At 33.7% G+C, this 15936-nt stretch overlaps 1 protein-coding gene across 2 annotated transcripts; it reads right to left on the bottom strand.

Annotated features, from left to right (window-relative positions):
- Window positions 1-258: 258 nt before the first annotated feature.
- LOC115970054 (DNA mismatch repair protein MSH4) lies at window positions 259-13754 on the bottom strand. 2 transcript variants are annotated; one of them, XM_031089719.1, is made up of 24 exons: window positions 13565-13754; window positions 12086-12289; window positions 11906-11941; window positions 11695-11807; window positions 10767-10812; window positions 9982-10028; window positions 9696-9803; window positions 9526-9601; window positions 8311-8383; window positions 8051-8196; window positions 7880-7965; window positions 6864-7003; window positions 6608-6747; window positions 6461-6511; window positions 5453-5516; window positions 4565-4708; window positions 4413-4480; window positions 4204-4262; window positions 3190-3346; window positions 2733-2785; window positions 2560-2658; window positions 2020-2134; window positions 1792-1914; window positions 259-852 (listed from the first exon to the last, which is right to left on the bottom strand). In XM_031089719.1, exons 1-24 carry the CDS (start codon window positions 13628-13630, stop codon window positions 688-690), a joined length of 2379 nt encoding a protein of 792 aa, XP_030945579.1. In that variant the 5' UTR covers window positions 13631-13754; the 3' UTR covers window positions 259-687. The 2 variants fall into 2 exon arrangements, with proteins under 2 accessions (XP_030945579.1, XP_030945581.1); XM_031089721.1 differs by lacking the exons at window positions 9982-10028; window positions 11906-11941; window positions 12086-12289; window positions 13565-13754 and having other exon boundaries at window positions 10767-10807; window positions 11695-11721.
- Between the last annotated feature and the right edge of the window lie 2182 nt (window positions 13755-15936).

Raw genomic sequence — 15936 nt, forward strand, 5'->3', positions numbered from 1 at the left:
GTAGACACACATAAACACACTCTTTTGTGTATATTTTATTTTGGGGTTAGTTTTGTTGCCACGAGCTTTGTGGATCTTGGTTTTTCCAACTTTGACCAATGAGATTTTCCTGGTATGAAATGTGCGGATAAAGTTTATAGTCTATAATTTATAGAGAACCTTGCACAAGTTGACAACAAAATCGTTTTTGTGTTGATAAATTTGATTGTTTCGAGGGTTAACCACAATTCTAGGTTCTATACTCAAAATAGTCTTAGAAATATGAAATATCAACAAATTCACCCAGAAAACCAGGTTGGCACAACTCTAATGCATTTATAAGCTGAGTAGTTAGTTTCTTTTGCTCATCCAGTTGCATGTATTGAATCTTAAATGCATGAAATCTCAACAAGGTATTTTTTCCAATCTTGCTGGACAATGCTGCTTCCCTATGTGCCAAATATCAATCAGGCACGCAAGAGAAGTAAAAAGAATATCAACCTCCTTACAGCCTTGCGGCTTCCAGTTATAACCCACGGCAAAACTTCAACCTGCACATTCTGGCTTTCTGTTAACACAGACGTAATGAATATTCTGCTAAAAGTTGATGATACATCTCCGGGCCAGATAACAAACCAGTTACATTGTGCTTTCAGTACCAAGTAGGTACCAAAATACAGAATTGTACTATATACCAAACTCTAGACTCTAGAGCCTTCCGTCAATATACTGCTCTTTTAGATCCTGCAATGCTTGCCGAATTGAATCCTCATCTTGGCTGGAGTACTTCAAACATATAAGCCGTTGAGCAACACGGTAGGCCGTCTGGATTGGATGATACTGCAGGTAGTTTACTTCCATCCTCTTCACTTCCTAGACATTGGAAATTTGTTTAAAATGTCAGATTACTGCAGTTCATGAAGAGGGGCCATTCCATACACATCAAGAAAAATTCATTAAAAAAAATTAAATCAAGTAAAAGGAAGACACAGACAGCTACATGATTTGGATTTCACTAAACATTTTTAAAAACTAAACTAGTAAATGTGTTTTAAAACTTAAAAGCCACTGGGGTGGGGCACTCGCTGAAGGCTGGAGCCTCCGTAAATGTCAACCAATATTTTTCAAAACTTGTATGAAAAATGTGAGCAGCTTTGCAAGTAGGTTTTTTTTTTTTTTTTTTTTTTTTTTTTTTTTTTTTTTTTTTTTTTAAATTGCTCTTAAGGTTTAACAAAGTCAACCATCACCAAATCCATGTAGTAAACCAAGTCAAGGATTGCATATGCTAACTTACCAAGATCCTGTGTCTTAGATTAGAATTACTGTGTGCCTGGGCCATCAATGTTGACACCAACATAATACTTAGACCCTTACAAGAATGTTTGAGGCTTTGCAGAATTTCTATCAGCAGAGGTTTATACAGGAATAGTTTCAGCATAGTTGATCCCCTTTTGTGTAGGACCTCCGTAGGACAATTGTACCATGGATATGGATGAATAAATATGCACAGTTTCCTTGAGAAATGAATATTGAGCTGGCAGATGAATTGTGATTTTAATAAATATTCTTGCCTGTTTCAACCTATACTTTTCTGCATGAATGTTAATTCACATGTATTGCCTTCATACGTGTATATTTTTTCATATGTATGGTAGGACAACTGATATATTGGACTTTTCTGAAAGTTTTGTAGCTGAAGCTTAATTACGTTTTCACATTGTTAAAGCACTACTGTAAAGAGAAGATTTCGAACAAAGAACTGACATTTGACAGTAACTTAATGTTCTTGTATCAAGTCTCAATAGGAATCACCTTTTCTGTGATCCTGGATGTTATGCTTCTGGCTGTTTCAATCACTGAGCTTGGTAAACCTGCCACTTCTGCTAATAATAGACCATAATGTGGTACATATCTTGGACCATCCTTGAGTTCAAACTGAGTAAGTAAATCAGACTGCCAGTCAGGGGAAAAAAAAAAGAAAAAGAAAAAGAAGCAGTGTAGAAAAGCTAGAATAAAAGAAAGAAATCCTGATATTTCTACCTTGAAATCTAAACGGTTGTTTCTTATGTCAACATGAAAGTGAAGAATCTTCACATTTGGATAGATGGTTGCTAATTCTGATAGGTTCTCCATATGAGTAGCAAATATGGTGTACCTAAAGAAGATCAAGAAAGACGGTATTTCAATTTATTTGTTCACAAATGCAAGCATACTAATTAGATATACATTATCTTTACTAATATTAAGGTTGAAAGTATTCTGGTCAATGACTCAATAACAATTTTCCGTGTGATAATGCTAATCATTGTTTTTTGGGAAATTAATGTCTACCTAATATTTAATTTCTCTGGTTACATCAAAGATATAGTATTCTTTTGGATTGTAACTTTGTGAGTTTTAGAAAGTAGCATTGTCTAATCATTTGTTAAACATGCTATGTCAAAAAGAGTATCCATATAATGTTTGATTGCAAAATGCAAAAACCACATTTTTGCCTTTCCAATACCATAAACTTATATACGTATAATCTTTTGCAACTTATCAAAGGCATGGTGATTGGTAGAGCAAAAAATAGTTTACGCTTTCAATGATAACAGATACTCGCAGCAGCTCCATGCAATCGCAAATCCATCAGAGGAAGAAGTAGCCCTCCCAAGTTCATCCATAACAATCAGACTCCTGTACCAATAGAACAGATGTATATAGAAACTATTGCACATTCCAAGTGTTATAAACATCATTTAGTATAGTACCTTCTGGAGACATTCTGAATTACAAAAGCTGTCTCTCTCATCTCTGTCATGAACTGTGACACCAAATGGAATAAAAACATGACTTTGCTTTCTATGATCCTTATATTAAAAAAAAGAAAAGAAATTAAGTCATATGGTATGTAATATAGGGATTGTTAGAAATATGGTTAAATGATTAAATTCTCAATTTCCTAATAGCTTAAACTCTAGAGACAATTAATAATGTAACATGGTATTAGAGCAAGAGATCCTAAGTTCTACTTTGCCTCCTATTTAAAATGTTGAAATCCCATGTGTTGGCCCTTACTTAAAAAGGGGAGTTTAGGCCCACACGTGAGGGACAATGTTAGAACTATAATTAAATAATTAAATTCACAATTCCCTAATAGTTTAAACTTTTGGGACAATTAGAAATTTAACAGGGATAAACATTTTCAATGCTGGATGTAAATTTTACCGTACTAGAGTTTGATTCAAGATTATCCACTGTACCCATCCTTGTGAATATACGATCAACTACCCTAAAAGTTGAGAAGCGAGCAGGAACATAGCAACCAATCTGAGCAAGAATAACTGTGAGACAAACTTGTTGAAGGTAAGTGCTCTTTCCACTCCTGAAGCAAACAATATGTAAACTAACTCAAGAAAAATATGTTCATAAATATATTTCATTTTGTGAGTGTAGGTGTGTGTATGTTTGTTGAAACTTCAGCAAAAGAAATTATAAATCATACGGTCCAAGACATAAGGACTGTATTCATAAAAAGAAAAAAAGAGGACAGAAGGACTGCATCCAGAAGACATGTCTAAGACAAACACCTATACGGATTATATGCCAATTGGATGTTCAAGACATTAGCCTAATTTTTTATGGTAAAAACACAATTCACCTCCCTCATTATAAGTGAAATATTTTCTTATGATAGGTTACTCAAACCATATTTGCAAAAAAAGCCTCATCTATTTTATTCAAGACCATAGGTCTCATAGGTCATAACCATGACCATTAAACACCAAGAAATTGATGCCAACTAATATATAAATATGGCTTTTTTCAAGCATTTTAAGTCCTGATTCTCCATAGTGTACATATTTAGGTAATTTTTTTTAACAATTTTGTTGACTTGATTAATCTTGTTTTCTTATACATGAGCTGCAACAACTTGAATGTAGGTGATTGTTACTCCTTTGATGCCACTGGTGATTAATTTCATATACTCATGTGAGTATAATTGCCATACTTGGATTTAAATCTACATTCAGATTGTTGAAAAGTCATGTGCTCTACCAGTAATCAATTGAATTAAGCCAGCAGTACTACAATGTTTTTCTTTTTCCTATGATAGCTTCACAACTACTTTTTTTGGGGAGGGGGGAGAAAGAAAAGAGAAGATTAAAAAAAAAAATCAAGGAAAAGATACAATGCATAAAAAACTTCAATCTCATATGAAGAACAACTGCTTTTTCTTACATGTTTGGGCCCATGACAATCACCATATTTGATGCTTCTGAGAGAAAGATGTTGTTGGGCTGCAATACAAGAAATGTTCAGTCCAACTTCTAATGCACTAATCTTTAAAAAACAAAATCGAGGATGAAAAAGAAAAAGGATTAAAAGTTCCTACATGAGAAAGAATCTGATACAAGCAATCAAATCAATGAAAATAGAAAATTACATACAATGAAATCATTGTGTATGCTTTCCAAGATAGGGTGTCTTCCAGCATCAATTGCCATTGGACCATTATCTGTCAGCAATGTGACAGTTAGGCATTTCCCACATTGCACTTCCAATAGTCACTAGAATATGCACAATATACCAGATTACTAACCTGTAAATTCAGGTCTAGTATATCGATCAACAGGCTTAGTCGATATTGTATGAGCAAATGAATTGACAATCATGTCTAAAAGACATAAGACCTCAGCAAGGAGAGTGAGCACAGAAACATCCTCCCGTATGGCATCTAAAAGTGCTGCATGCCATAAATTACCATAAATAACTTTATATCCACAAAACATGACAACAATTGAAACATATAAGAATAATACCAAGGGCATAAAGAGTTTTAAAGAAAGGTACATAAGTCTAAAGATTTTGTTTTAAATATTTTTTCAAATCTTCAAAAAATTTACGTGTATAAACGCCAATGGTAAAACATATATCCCAAGTCCACAGATCAATGGATTTGTGAATCAGCATAGGATTGCAATAAGCTTTTGTTGGTATTTACAGTGCATTCATATAGAAAAGTGTTTAAAAATAAGCTTTTCTAATTGCACAAATAGAAAAGTGTTTAAAAATATATAAACCTCACTATATGGCCAAATAAAAAATAAATAACTTGTAAATAAATCATATGCATTACAAAGGACATGAAAAACCAGTGATCCAATAACCTGCTGCATATGAGAACATAGTATCAAAAAGTTGCCAGTGTTTTGACACAAAAAGGGTCTGGAAAGCTTAATGTAAAATCAATTTAAAAATACACATTAATATTATCACAGAGTTCAATTATTATTAATATTAGCTAATTCTAATAACACTCAATTCCCCAGAAATAAAATCTCTTGACACAAAATAAGTGCAGGCTTCATGATTTCAATCTTTAAGATCTTTTATATATGATTTAGCATATAAAGATAAAGGAAAGGGTCAACTCATAAAGCTCATGATACAAAAGATGTATTGTACTTATCGGCAAGTTTAGCACAACCTTCCAGGCAAACTTCTGTTCGTATATAACACTCTGCAGCTGCAGACTTATTTCTAACATTCAGCTGCAAATTTCATCCAATGGATCAAAGTAATGACAAGTGTTCCCACACCCAGACAGGCTTATCAAATGAATATATAAAGGTAAAAACATACACACACACAAGGGGGAAATTTAAAGATGAAAATCTGGGCTTCACTATGAAAAATCATAGTACACTAGATCAAACACATGTTGATAACAACCTCAATATTTAGGCTAAAAATGATATTTAATGCCTAATTTTTATCAAAGAATTTCAAATACTGATCAAACTTTCAAGAATTATTTGAAATGAAATATCTCCCACCTTGCCTACCAACATAAGTAAACATGTCCAAGATCATATGTCAGTGTCATGCTGCTATGTGAAAGAATGTATGCCAATCAATAAGTTGGAATTTAATGATTATCTTGTTCGGTACTTATTTTCTTTCATAATAGTTATTTCCCCAACATTGTCATGGTTATATCACAAAATGTTTTCTGCAAGAGCCCAATACCAGTTTAAACCCGAGGTGGTCAAGGTTTGGAATCCATAGTCAATTTAAACATATCATTATCACCTCATTTTCACTGAGGGTTGATATTCAAGAAGAGAATAATCCCACATTCGATATGGTATGACTCGTCAACAGGTAGAACAATCAAACAGAAATCTAAGAAAGATGGTGGGTTCAAGATAACATCAGGTGGCTTGGAGAATTGTTCAATTGTCACCTCTTCACTGATAGACCTCTCAAATGTGACCAAAGTTCCAGAAGCATCAACAACATTAGAAATAGAACTCTAATGGATAGGATGGGGGCATTGTTAAGATAATATCAGGAGGCTTGAAAAATAGTAAAATTGTCACTTGATAGACTGATAGGTTACGTAAATCTTTAATCATCTCATACCACCAAAACATTAGACATGGAATAGTCTAATGCTAGAAGAGAATAATGTTAAAATGATCAAAATACTCACAGAAGCAAGTTCCAGAGTTGAGCAATGTATGTTGTTCCCATGTTTCAAGACCTGATTTAAGTCTCACAATCATATAATGGTCAGAAGTTATTACTAAGGAGATTTTCATAAATCATAAAGTAAGAGAGCAAAGATCTTATTCCTGACCTGAATGAACTTGCTAGGAAGCTTTCCTTGAATATCCTTCTGTGGTATGCTAAAGTAAAAACCTTGCCTACTGTTAAATGGGAGTTTCAAATTGGGCAATTTGAAATCTTCGCGATACTTGGTCGCAAGATTATGTATTGCTGTCAAATTAATACTGAATATTTTCAGGATGGCCTTACACTGCAGTGATATGTATTAAAGAAGACAGGGAAGACAAAGAAATCAAACTTCATCAATTGTACAAAATTACAAATACCTTCACTAGTATCACAAAATGACCTCCTTGCTATATCTAAAAGTCCATCAATGCCTGCCTTGACAGCAAAACACTGCTGTGTGCGGGCAACAAAAGGAACCCGTGCATGAAGAACATCTTCATCAATCACCTCTCCGATCCTTAAGTAAATACAACTTATTGTGAAAATGGGTGTTTATGGGGTATCAGATGCATGAAAAAGTATGTTCTTTAAATCATAGAGGTACAAATTTTTTTTTTCCTATGATACAGAATCAGTGGCATGGTGGAAACAAATCTCAAAATTCTTAACAGCTCAAACATCTCTAATTACTACCACCACAACCACTACTATCATCACTATGTAAGTTTGGTGTGACTAATCCAGGTGGGGTGAACTTACATCTAGACCTGTAAATGGGTTGGGTTGAGCCAAGGTGAGGCTGCTTGTCCGAACACAGCCTAGAGGACAAGTGTCTCAAACCAAGCTTAGACAACCCAAAAATTTTACATCAAAAAAAATATCTGCCAAGCATGCCCTATGGTGTTCAAGCTGACATATATCTGGAACCAGCAGATAGAAAAGATGATACTCAGTTGTAAAAAACCACGAATTTTGCTAACATAATGAATCAAACCTGAATCACAAATCTAAAAGCTGCCCATTCAAAGTTCAAACACTACAGAAAATTTGCTTGTTGAGTTTTGATATAGAAATTTTAGTGTGTGTATATATATATATATATATATATATGGGTTGGGTTCAAGTTACAACTGGTGTAATATGAAGCAATATTACACAATTCAATAACTATTTTTTAATTAATATTTTGAAAATCACACCATTGGATTACACAACTCAATAACTTTTTTAATATTTAATTTGTTCTAAGAAACTCTCATTCCCAAATTCAATCAAGCCTAAACAGCAACCCATCACATTACTTGCATCAGTTGGATTCCTAAAACTTAAAAAAAGAAAGTGATTGTGTCCAAACTATTTCATGACATGATCAGCAGGAAAGCTTGCAACATACCTTTTTCTAATGGACGCATATTTCTCATTTTCACATATAGATTTGTATACGTTTTCAAGAAGAAAACTTTTTGCATCCTTAAGTGCCTGAGATTTATGAAATAAATTGACACTTCAAAACATATTTGAGTCCAACAGAAACCAAGTGGTGTAGCAAAGCAAACATTTTTACCTTTGAGAGTAAAGGCAGTGCATCCAATGCTGTTTTAAGGAGAATAATGCTTGAGATTAACATTTGGCTTCTCCTAGCGTAATCAATACCCAAGACGCCATTTGTGACTTTCTTTGGCTTAAAGCAGAAATGACACAGTACTCTATCTGAATGAAGGGAAATTTTTTAATATAATACCAAAAATCTTTCATAAGAATAACCTTTTTTTTTTTAATAATTTTTTAAAATTGAATAAATTTGTCTCTTTCCTTTTTGCTCACCTGTCTCTTTTGGAAATTTACGCAGAACCTGAGAGAGGCCAAAAAACAGCTGTTCATTGCTCATCAGCTCATCCTAAAATCAAACAAATGAAGAGACATATGATGGATCTAAACAATAATGTTGTGAGCTGCACCATGATTTATAATGCTACCAATAATTAAATAGATGATGGTGGAATATATCAAAAAATAAAATTATTAACTTTTGAATATTTTATGAATCTTTGGCAGATTATTACTAGGTTTCTTTTGCACTTGCAAATTTTATAATGAGCTAATGAATTTAACCAAGGATAATAGAATAACCCTGCCAATGATAGGTAACTTAGACACACAGATTAAACTTCAGAGAATGATGTGGGTGCAACACAATACTTCACGAGAGCCCTCTATGTGTGGGCACAAGGATAAAACTTGATGTCATAATATATGTGCTTTTATGGATATGGATAAATTACAGCAGCTCCAAACAGAGCTATACGGCAGAAAGGATTTTTGCAGCCAGCCACATGTGGTTCAGATAAATGCTTTGATTTCTAGGAAAATATATGTTTCAGCAAGCACAATGGTGGGCGTGCGTGTGAAAAAAAACCAGAAGAAAGAACCCTGAAATGTTTTAAGAAGAAATTTGACATGCATATTCTTTTAAATTATGGAAAAATCTGGGAGAATTTGTCCAGGATTGAATGTGCATATCCATTACAAGATAAACCTTTATAAATATATATATATATATATATATATATTTTTTAAATTATATGGTATGTCCAAAAAATCCCCAAGCTTAGCCATGTGGCTTGTAACAACCTGCAAGGGTCCAACCCCCCAAAATTTAATGCCCTTCTCTACGCAAATAAACCATAAAAGTAAATAAATATATAATGAAAATTACTAAACAATAACTAAGTCACACCTAATTATATAGGAATGTAATTTCTGATGATTTTATTATAAACATAGATTGAAAAGGGGTAGCACTGTTTCAATTAAGCACAAACAGCTTTTTCCAAAGTTAGCAAATGCAGAGTACATGGTAATTCATGGGAGATACAAGAGTATGATATATTATAGATTCAAGGAAGAACAAGGAAAAAAGCTAAAAGGGCGGATCTTAACAGCACAGAGAAGGCTAGAAATAGGGGGAGAGTTTGATAGAGAAAATTTAACACAGCTTCTGTTATTGAGAAATTTGAGAGTGCCACATTTGGCACTAACCAGGCAATCAAGGCGAGCATTGATGGTTTCAATATCTTTCAAAGGCTGCAAAAGATTGGCACGAAGAAGTCTAGTCCTGGACAAGAAATCGGAAACAATGTAAAATTATAGATTTACATTGATGAAAAGGGAAAAAGGAGATTTTTTCTAAAATTTATGACGTGACATACCCTCCAATAGTTTTTGTTGTCTTAAGCATATGGAACAGACTTCTTTTTTTGTTGCTTGTGCCCCAAAGGGTTGAATGAAGTGGCTCAATAATTTCTAAATTTTGTACACTGCAGTCGAATTTGAACTTTAAAATTTCTTGACAATAGATTATAAAATAGACTAGACCATTACCCTCATCAACCAAAATATTTATTTCAATAAGAGGTACCACTATTTAAACGTGCAGTAATATATGTGAGACAGGGGATAAGTACCTTAATATATTAAGAAAGAAAGGGATGGTACCTGGTAGCATCAATATTCATGTGGTCAAATGATCCATTGAACGTAACCTGGGAAAGTGATAACTGTATGAAAAAAATAAAAATAAAAATATTCCAGAAAACCAAAAACAGTGCAACTAAAAAGGCAAACAGATGGAAGAACTGAGGAAGAAAAAATTAATTAATGTATTTGAGCCATTATTTCATATGTAAGAACAAATTTTACAGGGTCACTATTACATATCTTGTAGATGGAACTTTTTGAGAGTAGCATACTACTTTTAAAGTTTAAGGAAGTATTTCGGTGCCACAGCGATATCATAAAATCCTTTTAGAAGCAACACTGACCATTTGTTGTCTTTAATAAAATATCACACAAAACAGTGGTCAAGAGGTTAGTAGGTACTATGATTCAATTGAAAACTTACAACTGGGCCCTAAAATATAGAAAAGGTACTATCCGTTACTTTTATTTCATACAAAAGATATCAGTGCAACAGACCTTTTTTTAAGGTAAGTCATTTCCACATGCAGGTAATTATAATCAACGTTTCTTGGACTCCTCATAATCAACAAGACAACGCATAGTAACATGACTTATAGCAGGTGATACCAGGTCCAAAAACTCATGTTTAATATGAATTTTAATGGATTTAGATATCCTCTGCCTCAAGACAGTCAAATTCTGACAGCTGTAGTCACATTTTCTTTCAGGAGCCAGGAAAATGTTGGTAATAAAGAAACCACCAAAATCTATTTGAAAGGTTCAAATGGGAAGGGAAAGAACACCCATTATTAAACACATACCAACAACGAGTGGTTTGTAACAATGACCCCTTTTTCTGCTTCTGTCCTGTGCATGATGCAGTTGAAGCTTGTTTTAGAAGTAAAATAAGTAATCAAGGGCAAGAAACACTATAATAGACAAAGTGCATACTACTGTTCACAAATTCAAGCAAACTTAGATTAATATTGACTTAAACATAGGCAAATAAGAATTTGTTCCAAAGTATGAAATGGACTAGTAGTTAGAAATTATAATTACGATATGCTTAGGTAGAAATTTTAGGCAAACAACTTAGAAAAAAAAAAAAAATGTGATGAACTTTAAATTTATTGCTTTAGAGCAGAATCTTAAACATTGCAAAGGGCATTTAGAAGGAAAGGAGAAAGTAAATTGAAAAAATCAAAGGATGATAACTACTCTAAAGAGGAGGAATGAAACATGAATATTTCTCTGCCCAGGAGCAGAGATAGCAGAAACAATGTGGGCTAGGTGTCCAGCCTAATACCTCAAAGTCAAATGTCCTTTCTTGGTCAAGCAATTAGCCCTAAATTAGGCTGTATTGTTGACTGAGTTTACTAGCATTCCATATTTAAATAATAAATTGTTATATCTTCAAGACCATCCACATGATAGCACTAGTAAACGCATGTTGTACATGAGCACATGGAAAATTCAAGCCTCAAATTTTTCAACAGAATGGTACTTTCCTTCTCAAATGAAAACTAGTTTTCAAAACAATAGCCCCTCAAAAACAATATCTAGCCAGAAACTAGATATGGATTTTACAGCTCCTTAGATATAATAGGCAAGTGAACATTGATATAAGAACCTTTAATGTGAAACTCATCAAATTAACCTCCAATATCAAGTAAAATCAGGAATTCATATTCAGAATAAACATCTCCACCTTCTTATCTTAATTCTTAAAAGATCAAGTCCTGAAAGTACCATTTAATAGTAGCTGCAGTGGCAGCCAAGCATAGATAATACTGCTTGTAATAAGTATCCAAACCAAGTGCAGAAGGCTCCTTGGCTGCTAGATTTTTAATCAGCACAGCACCCTGGAGCATAAAACCACAATGGCATATCCAGCAGATAGATGCAAGAATTAGCACCCCAAATTTTAAAAAATCGGTGGAGAATAGGTATCTAGCATAACCTTAGTATCATCAAAGCAACCACGGCCCATTACAACCTGCACAAAGCAGTATATGACATGAATTTGTGAAAAATAAAAACCATACACAAACAAAGACACATACGAATCTGTTTGTCCAAAGTGCACATACAAGCACAAGATGAAGAGAATTTTGCATTGTGAATCATTACGATCCATCACCTTTTTTACTTTAGCATAAAATCTATCCACCAACTCTGAAACTCCAACCATACCATCCGGTGCCAGCTTGTTCGGGGTAACAATGATCACCATGGGATCGTAGAAATGCAGCAAAGTTTTTGTATTCTGATATGAACTGCTGGTCTCAATATATTGAGAAAGATGCAGTGAAGCTGACCTTAAGTCGAAAGCAGCAACTCCAACCTATCCAGAGAATTTGGAATCAGTTACGCATTATGACAACCATTAGTCACCAAAACCAGCCTTCAGCTGGCAGAATAATAAACATTTGGAAATGAATCTTAACTTCAAGTCACACACACACACACACACACACACACACACATGTACACATGGATAAATATCCTATTCAATCCAACAGAAATAAATGTAATGACTCTCTGCAAAACTATAGTACTCAGAAAATCATGATTCCATTTCCATTCTCATTTGATAATCTTTGGATAGAGACTTCCTTAGAAACCCAAGTTTCCTGCAACACAGTTCACCATGGCACATTCTATTCTATCAAATATGCAATCCACCACACCCTCTGAACTGTGGTACAATGGTGGAAGGCTTAGATAGCAGGTTGAATTCATAACTGTAAGGTTTTGCCACTAATATTTGTTTTCCTCAAAATTGCTGAACATTGAAGTACCAAAAAAAAAAAAAATCCAAAATCCAACACACACACACACACACACATAGATCCAAAAAAAAAAAAAACTAGCAAATTTTTCAATTTTCATTTACTATCTTCAAACAAAAGATTGTATGTAACAACACATATCTGAACCTAGAGAATCCAAGAAATCAAAATAAGCATTTCAATAAAAAGAAGTTTAAAACAAAAGAGCCATTTGTGAATTCAGATTGAAAAGCATGTTTCTCTAACGCAATTAGCATTTGGCTTCTTTGTTATAACACTTGTTCACAAAACCTCAATGCAAATCATCTAACAAGTAATTTTAATAATTCTTTTCCCACTTATATTAATTAAACAAAATAAATTAATAATAATCATCTTCGACTATAACCTTTCAAGTTTCAGCCACTAATTAAAGTATAAGATCAAATCCTATCCATGAAACTCCAGAAACTTCGAGTGCAAAACGCTGATGAAAAATTGAACATCAAAGAAGCCATAATTTCACAAATGTGCTGTTTCATATCAATTAAAAAGGTAGAATAAAGCACTGGAAGTGTCTGTTTGGTAGCCGAGAAAGGCGAGGGAAAGGAAAAACAAAATATAATTTCAAACATTGTTTTTCACATACTCTAACTTTGACGTAGAAGTTAAATTGATTAATTACAACAAAATAGTAGTATTAGGCTGATTTTAGTGTTTCGGTTCCGAATATTGCAATACCTGAAAATTTTAAAATACTACCACTTTGATTCACTTTCTTTTCTTTACTTGCATTTTCTGGGAAAGCAAACACAGATTATCTATATAAGTCGAAGACGACAGTGTACCTCTTTAGCTCTGTTCTCGATGAGACCAATCACGATGCTCGATCTCTCTCCTCCCTCGTCTTCCATTGCTACACAGTACACACTACACGCTAGCTTCAACGAGCTTTGTGAATGCGCGCTAGTTTTTTGTGTTTCTTATATATAGGTGTGACTGTTGCTGGTGATACGTTAAGTGGGGTGCGTAGTGCGCACCGGGATTTGAATCAGCTTATGAATTAAGAAATCAGAGTTGAATTAGCGGTAATTCTTAAGTAATGGCCTGTTTGTTTGAATTTTTTCAATATTACATCCCCTTTAAGATAGTACCCTATTCCTAAAGTGGAAGGGTAAAAACTAAATTACAATTATATTCGTATTATTAAAAGTAAAAGGAAGGAAATGTGGAAATAATCTTGTAATTTTAATTATGGTGGGTTTGGATAGAAATCTTCTCAGAGTAAGTCTAGTGTCATGAACTTTTTTCACAATTTTACCCTAACTTTGCTATGTAGCAACTTGTAAGTGGTGGAAATAAAATAGTAAATCTATGTTGGTTCATAATTTCACCACTCACAAGTAGCCACATAACAGAGTTGTGACAAAATTGTGAAAAAGTTTGTGGCACTAAACCTACTCAACTTCTCATTCACCCAAATTTTTTTTCCTCTCTTTTAACTCCAACAAAATAATGATTAATCACTTCTTCTTTTTTCCTCATTTTTCCTTCCCCATTTCTATCCTCTCCATTTTCACCTAACCAAACATAACATTAAACTAGAAGCACTTTCTACCATTTTCCTACCAAAGATTAGGCTAAATTGCACTTTTAGTTCCTAAAATTGGGTGTAAATTATTATTATAATTATTGTAAACCAAAGAATTGGGTGTAAGTTTGATTTTATTTAAGTTCCTAAAATTTTTAAAGTATAATTTAGGTCCTTGAAATTTTAAAAAGGAGGCATTTTGGATACTAGTCCCTCCATTATGAATCCATTAAATTAGCTGATGTGGATAAAGGTCTCGTGAGGGGGCACTTTGCTAAAGGCACTAGCATTGAGGGTGTAAACATCCTAGTTGCTATTTTACAACCAAAACCTCAAAAAACTTGATCCATCCAGGTATGGGTTTCCTAATTATTTTGCAATCTATGAACAGTTGGTTCTTATATATAGTGAGTGTTTGATTCTGCGTTTCCGCTGAATCCCGCGTCTCACGTTTTTTTTTTTTTTTTTTTTTTTTCTTTCACACGTTTAAGGGAGCAAAATTTACTGTTCATGAGACAAATTTTACTGTTCACACACTGTTCCGTCAGTGTTCACGCACTGTTCATCACTGTAGCAGCACTGTTCATACATTAAAAAATATTAAAAATGGGTCCCACGACACTATTTATATATTTAAAAATTATTTTATTACAGTGTTTTCAGTTTTTAATTTCAGTAACAATAAGTTCAATCCAAACGAACCCAGAGGTGCGGTTTGGATTGGACTGAAAATGGCATTTGCGTTTTAAGTCTGCGTTTTTTTTTTTCTTTTTTTTTTTCTTCACGCGTTTCAGGGAGTAATGTGGCTATTGTTCATGAACAGAAGTAGCAAAGGTTGATTTTTTCATTATGAACAGTATACGGGTGTACTATTTACGGACCCACAAATTCTACTTTTCAACCATTTTTTATTAAAAATGGGTCCTACGGCACTTTTTACACATTTAAAATTTATTTTACTATAGTGTTTTCAATTTCAGTGAAAATAAACTCAATCCAAACAGACAAAGGAAGAGAGAAAAGAGAGAGATGAGAGAGGAGAGAGAAATTATTTTTTTAATATTATTTTATTTGGTAGTTTATATTATTTTATTGGGTTTTATGTAAAAATAAAAATGAGTTTATAAAATAGATAAAGTGGTGTGTGAGGATGTAAAATAGAACTTTTTTTTGCATCTCGGATGCTAATGCTCTAAGAAGTGGATAACTTATGATGAAGCCGAAAATTGACCTCGTCAGTATGTTCCTCGCCAATGCCAATGGACGATCTTCGGTACCTGTTGTTAAGAAAAGAAAGTAATGGAGGTCTTCTCGACGTGGGGCCAATTGAGTAGGGATGGCAATGGGGTGGAGCGGGGCTGAAGGATGGGGTCTTCGTCCCCATCCCGTATGGTTTTGTCTTGCCCCATCCCCGCCTCTTGGGGCCCCATGAAGCCCCGCCCCACCCCGTAAGACTCTACTTTTTGTTAATTTGCCCTACAACTAGTACAATTTTTTTAATGAAACCTATTTCATTAATAAAAATATACTTAAAATTACAACTAAATTTATCCCATCAAATTAAATCAGTTTGTAGAAAAAATTGAATAATATATCCAAGTGTTTAACAAGAAAATCATTAAAAATAAA

Source organism: Quercus lobata, chromosome 12, assembly GCF_001633185.2.
Source record: "Quercus lobata isolate SW786 chromosome 12, ValleyOak3.0 Primary Assembly, whole genome shotgun sequence".
Lineage (NCBI taxonomy): Eukaryota > Viridiplantae > Streptophyta > Magnoliopsida > Fagales > Fagaceae > Quercus > Quercus lobata.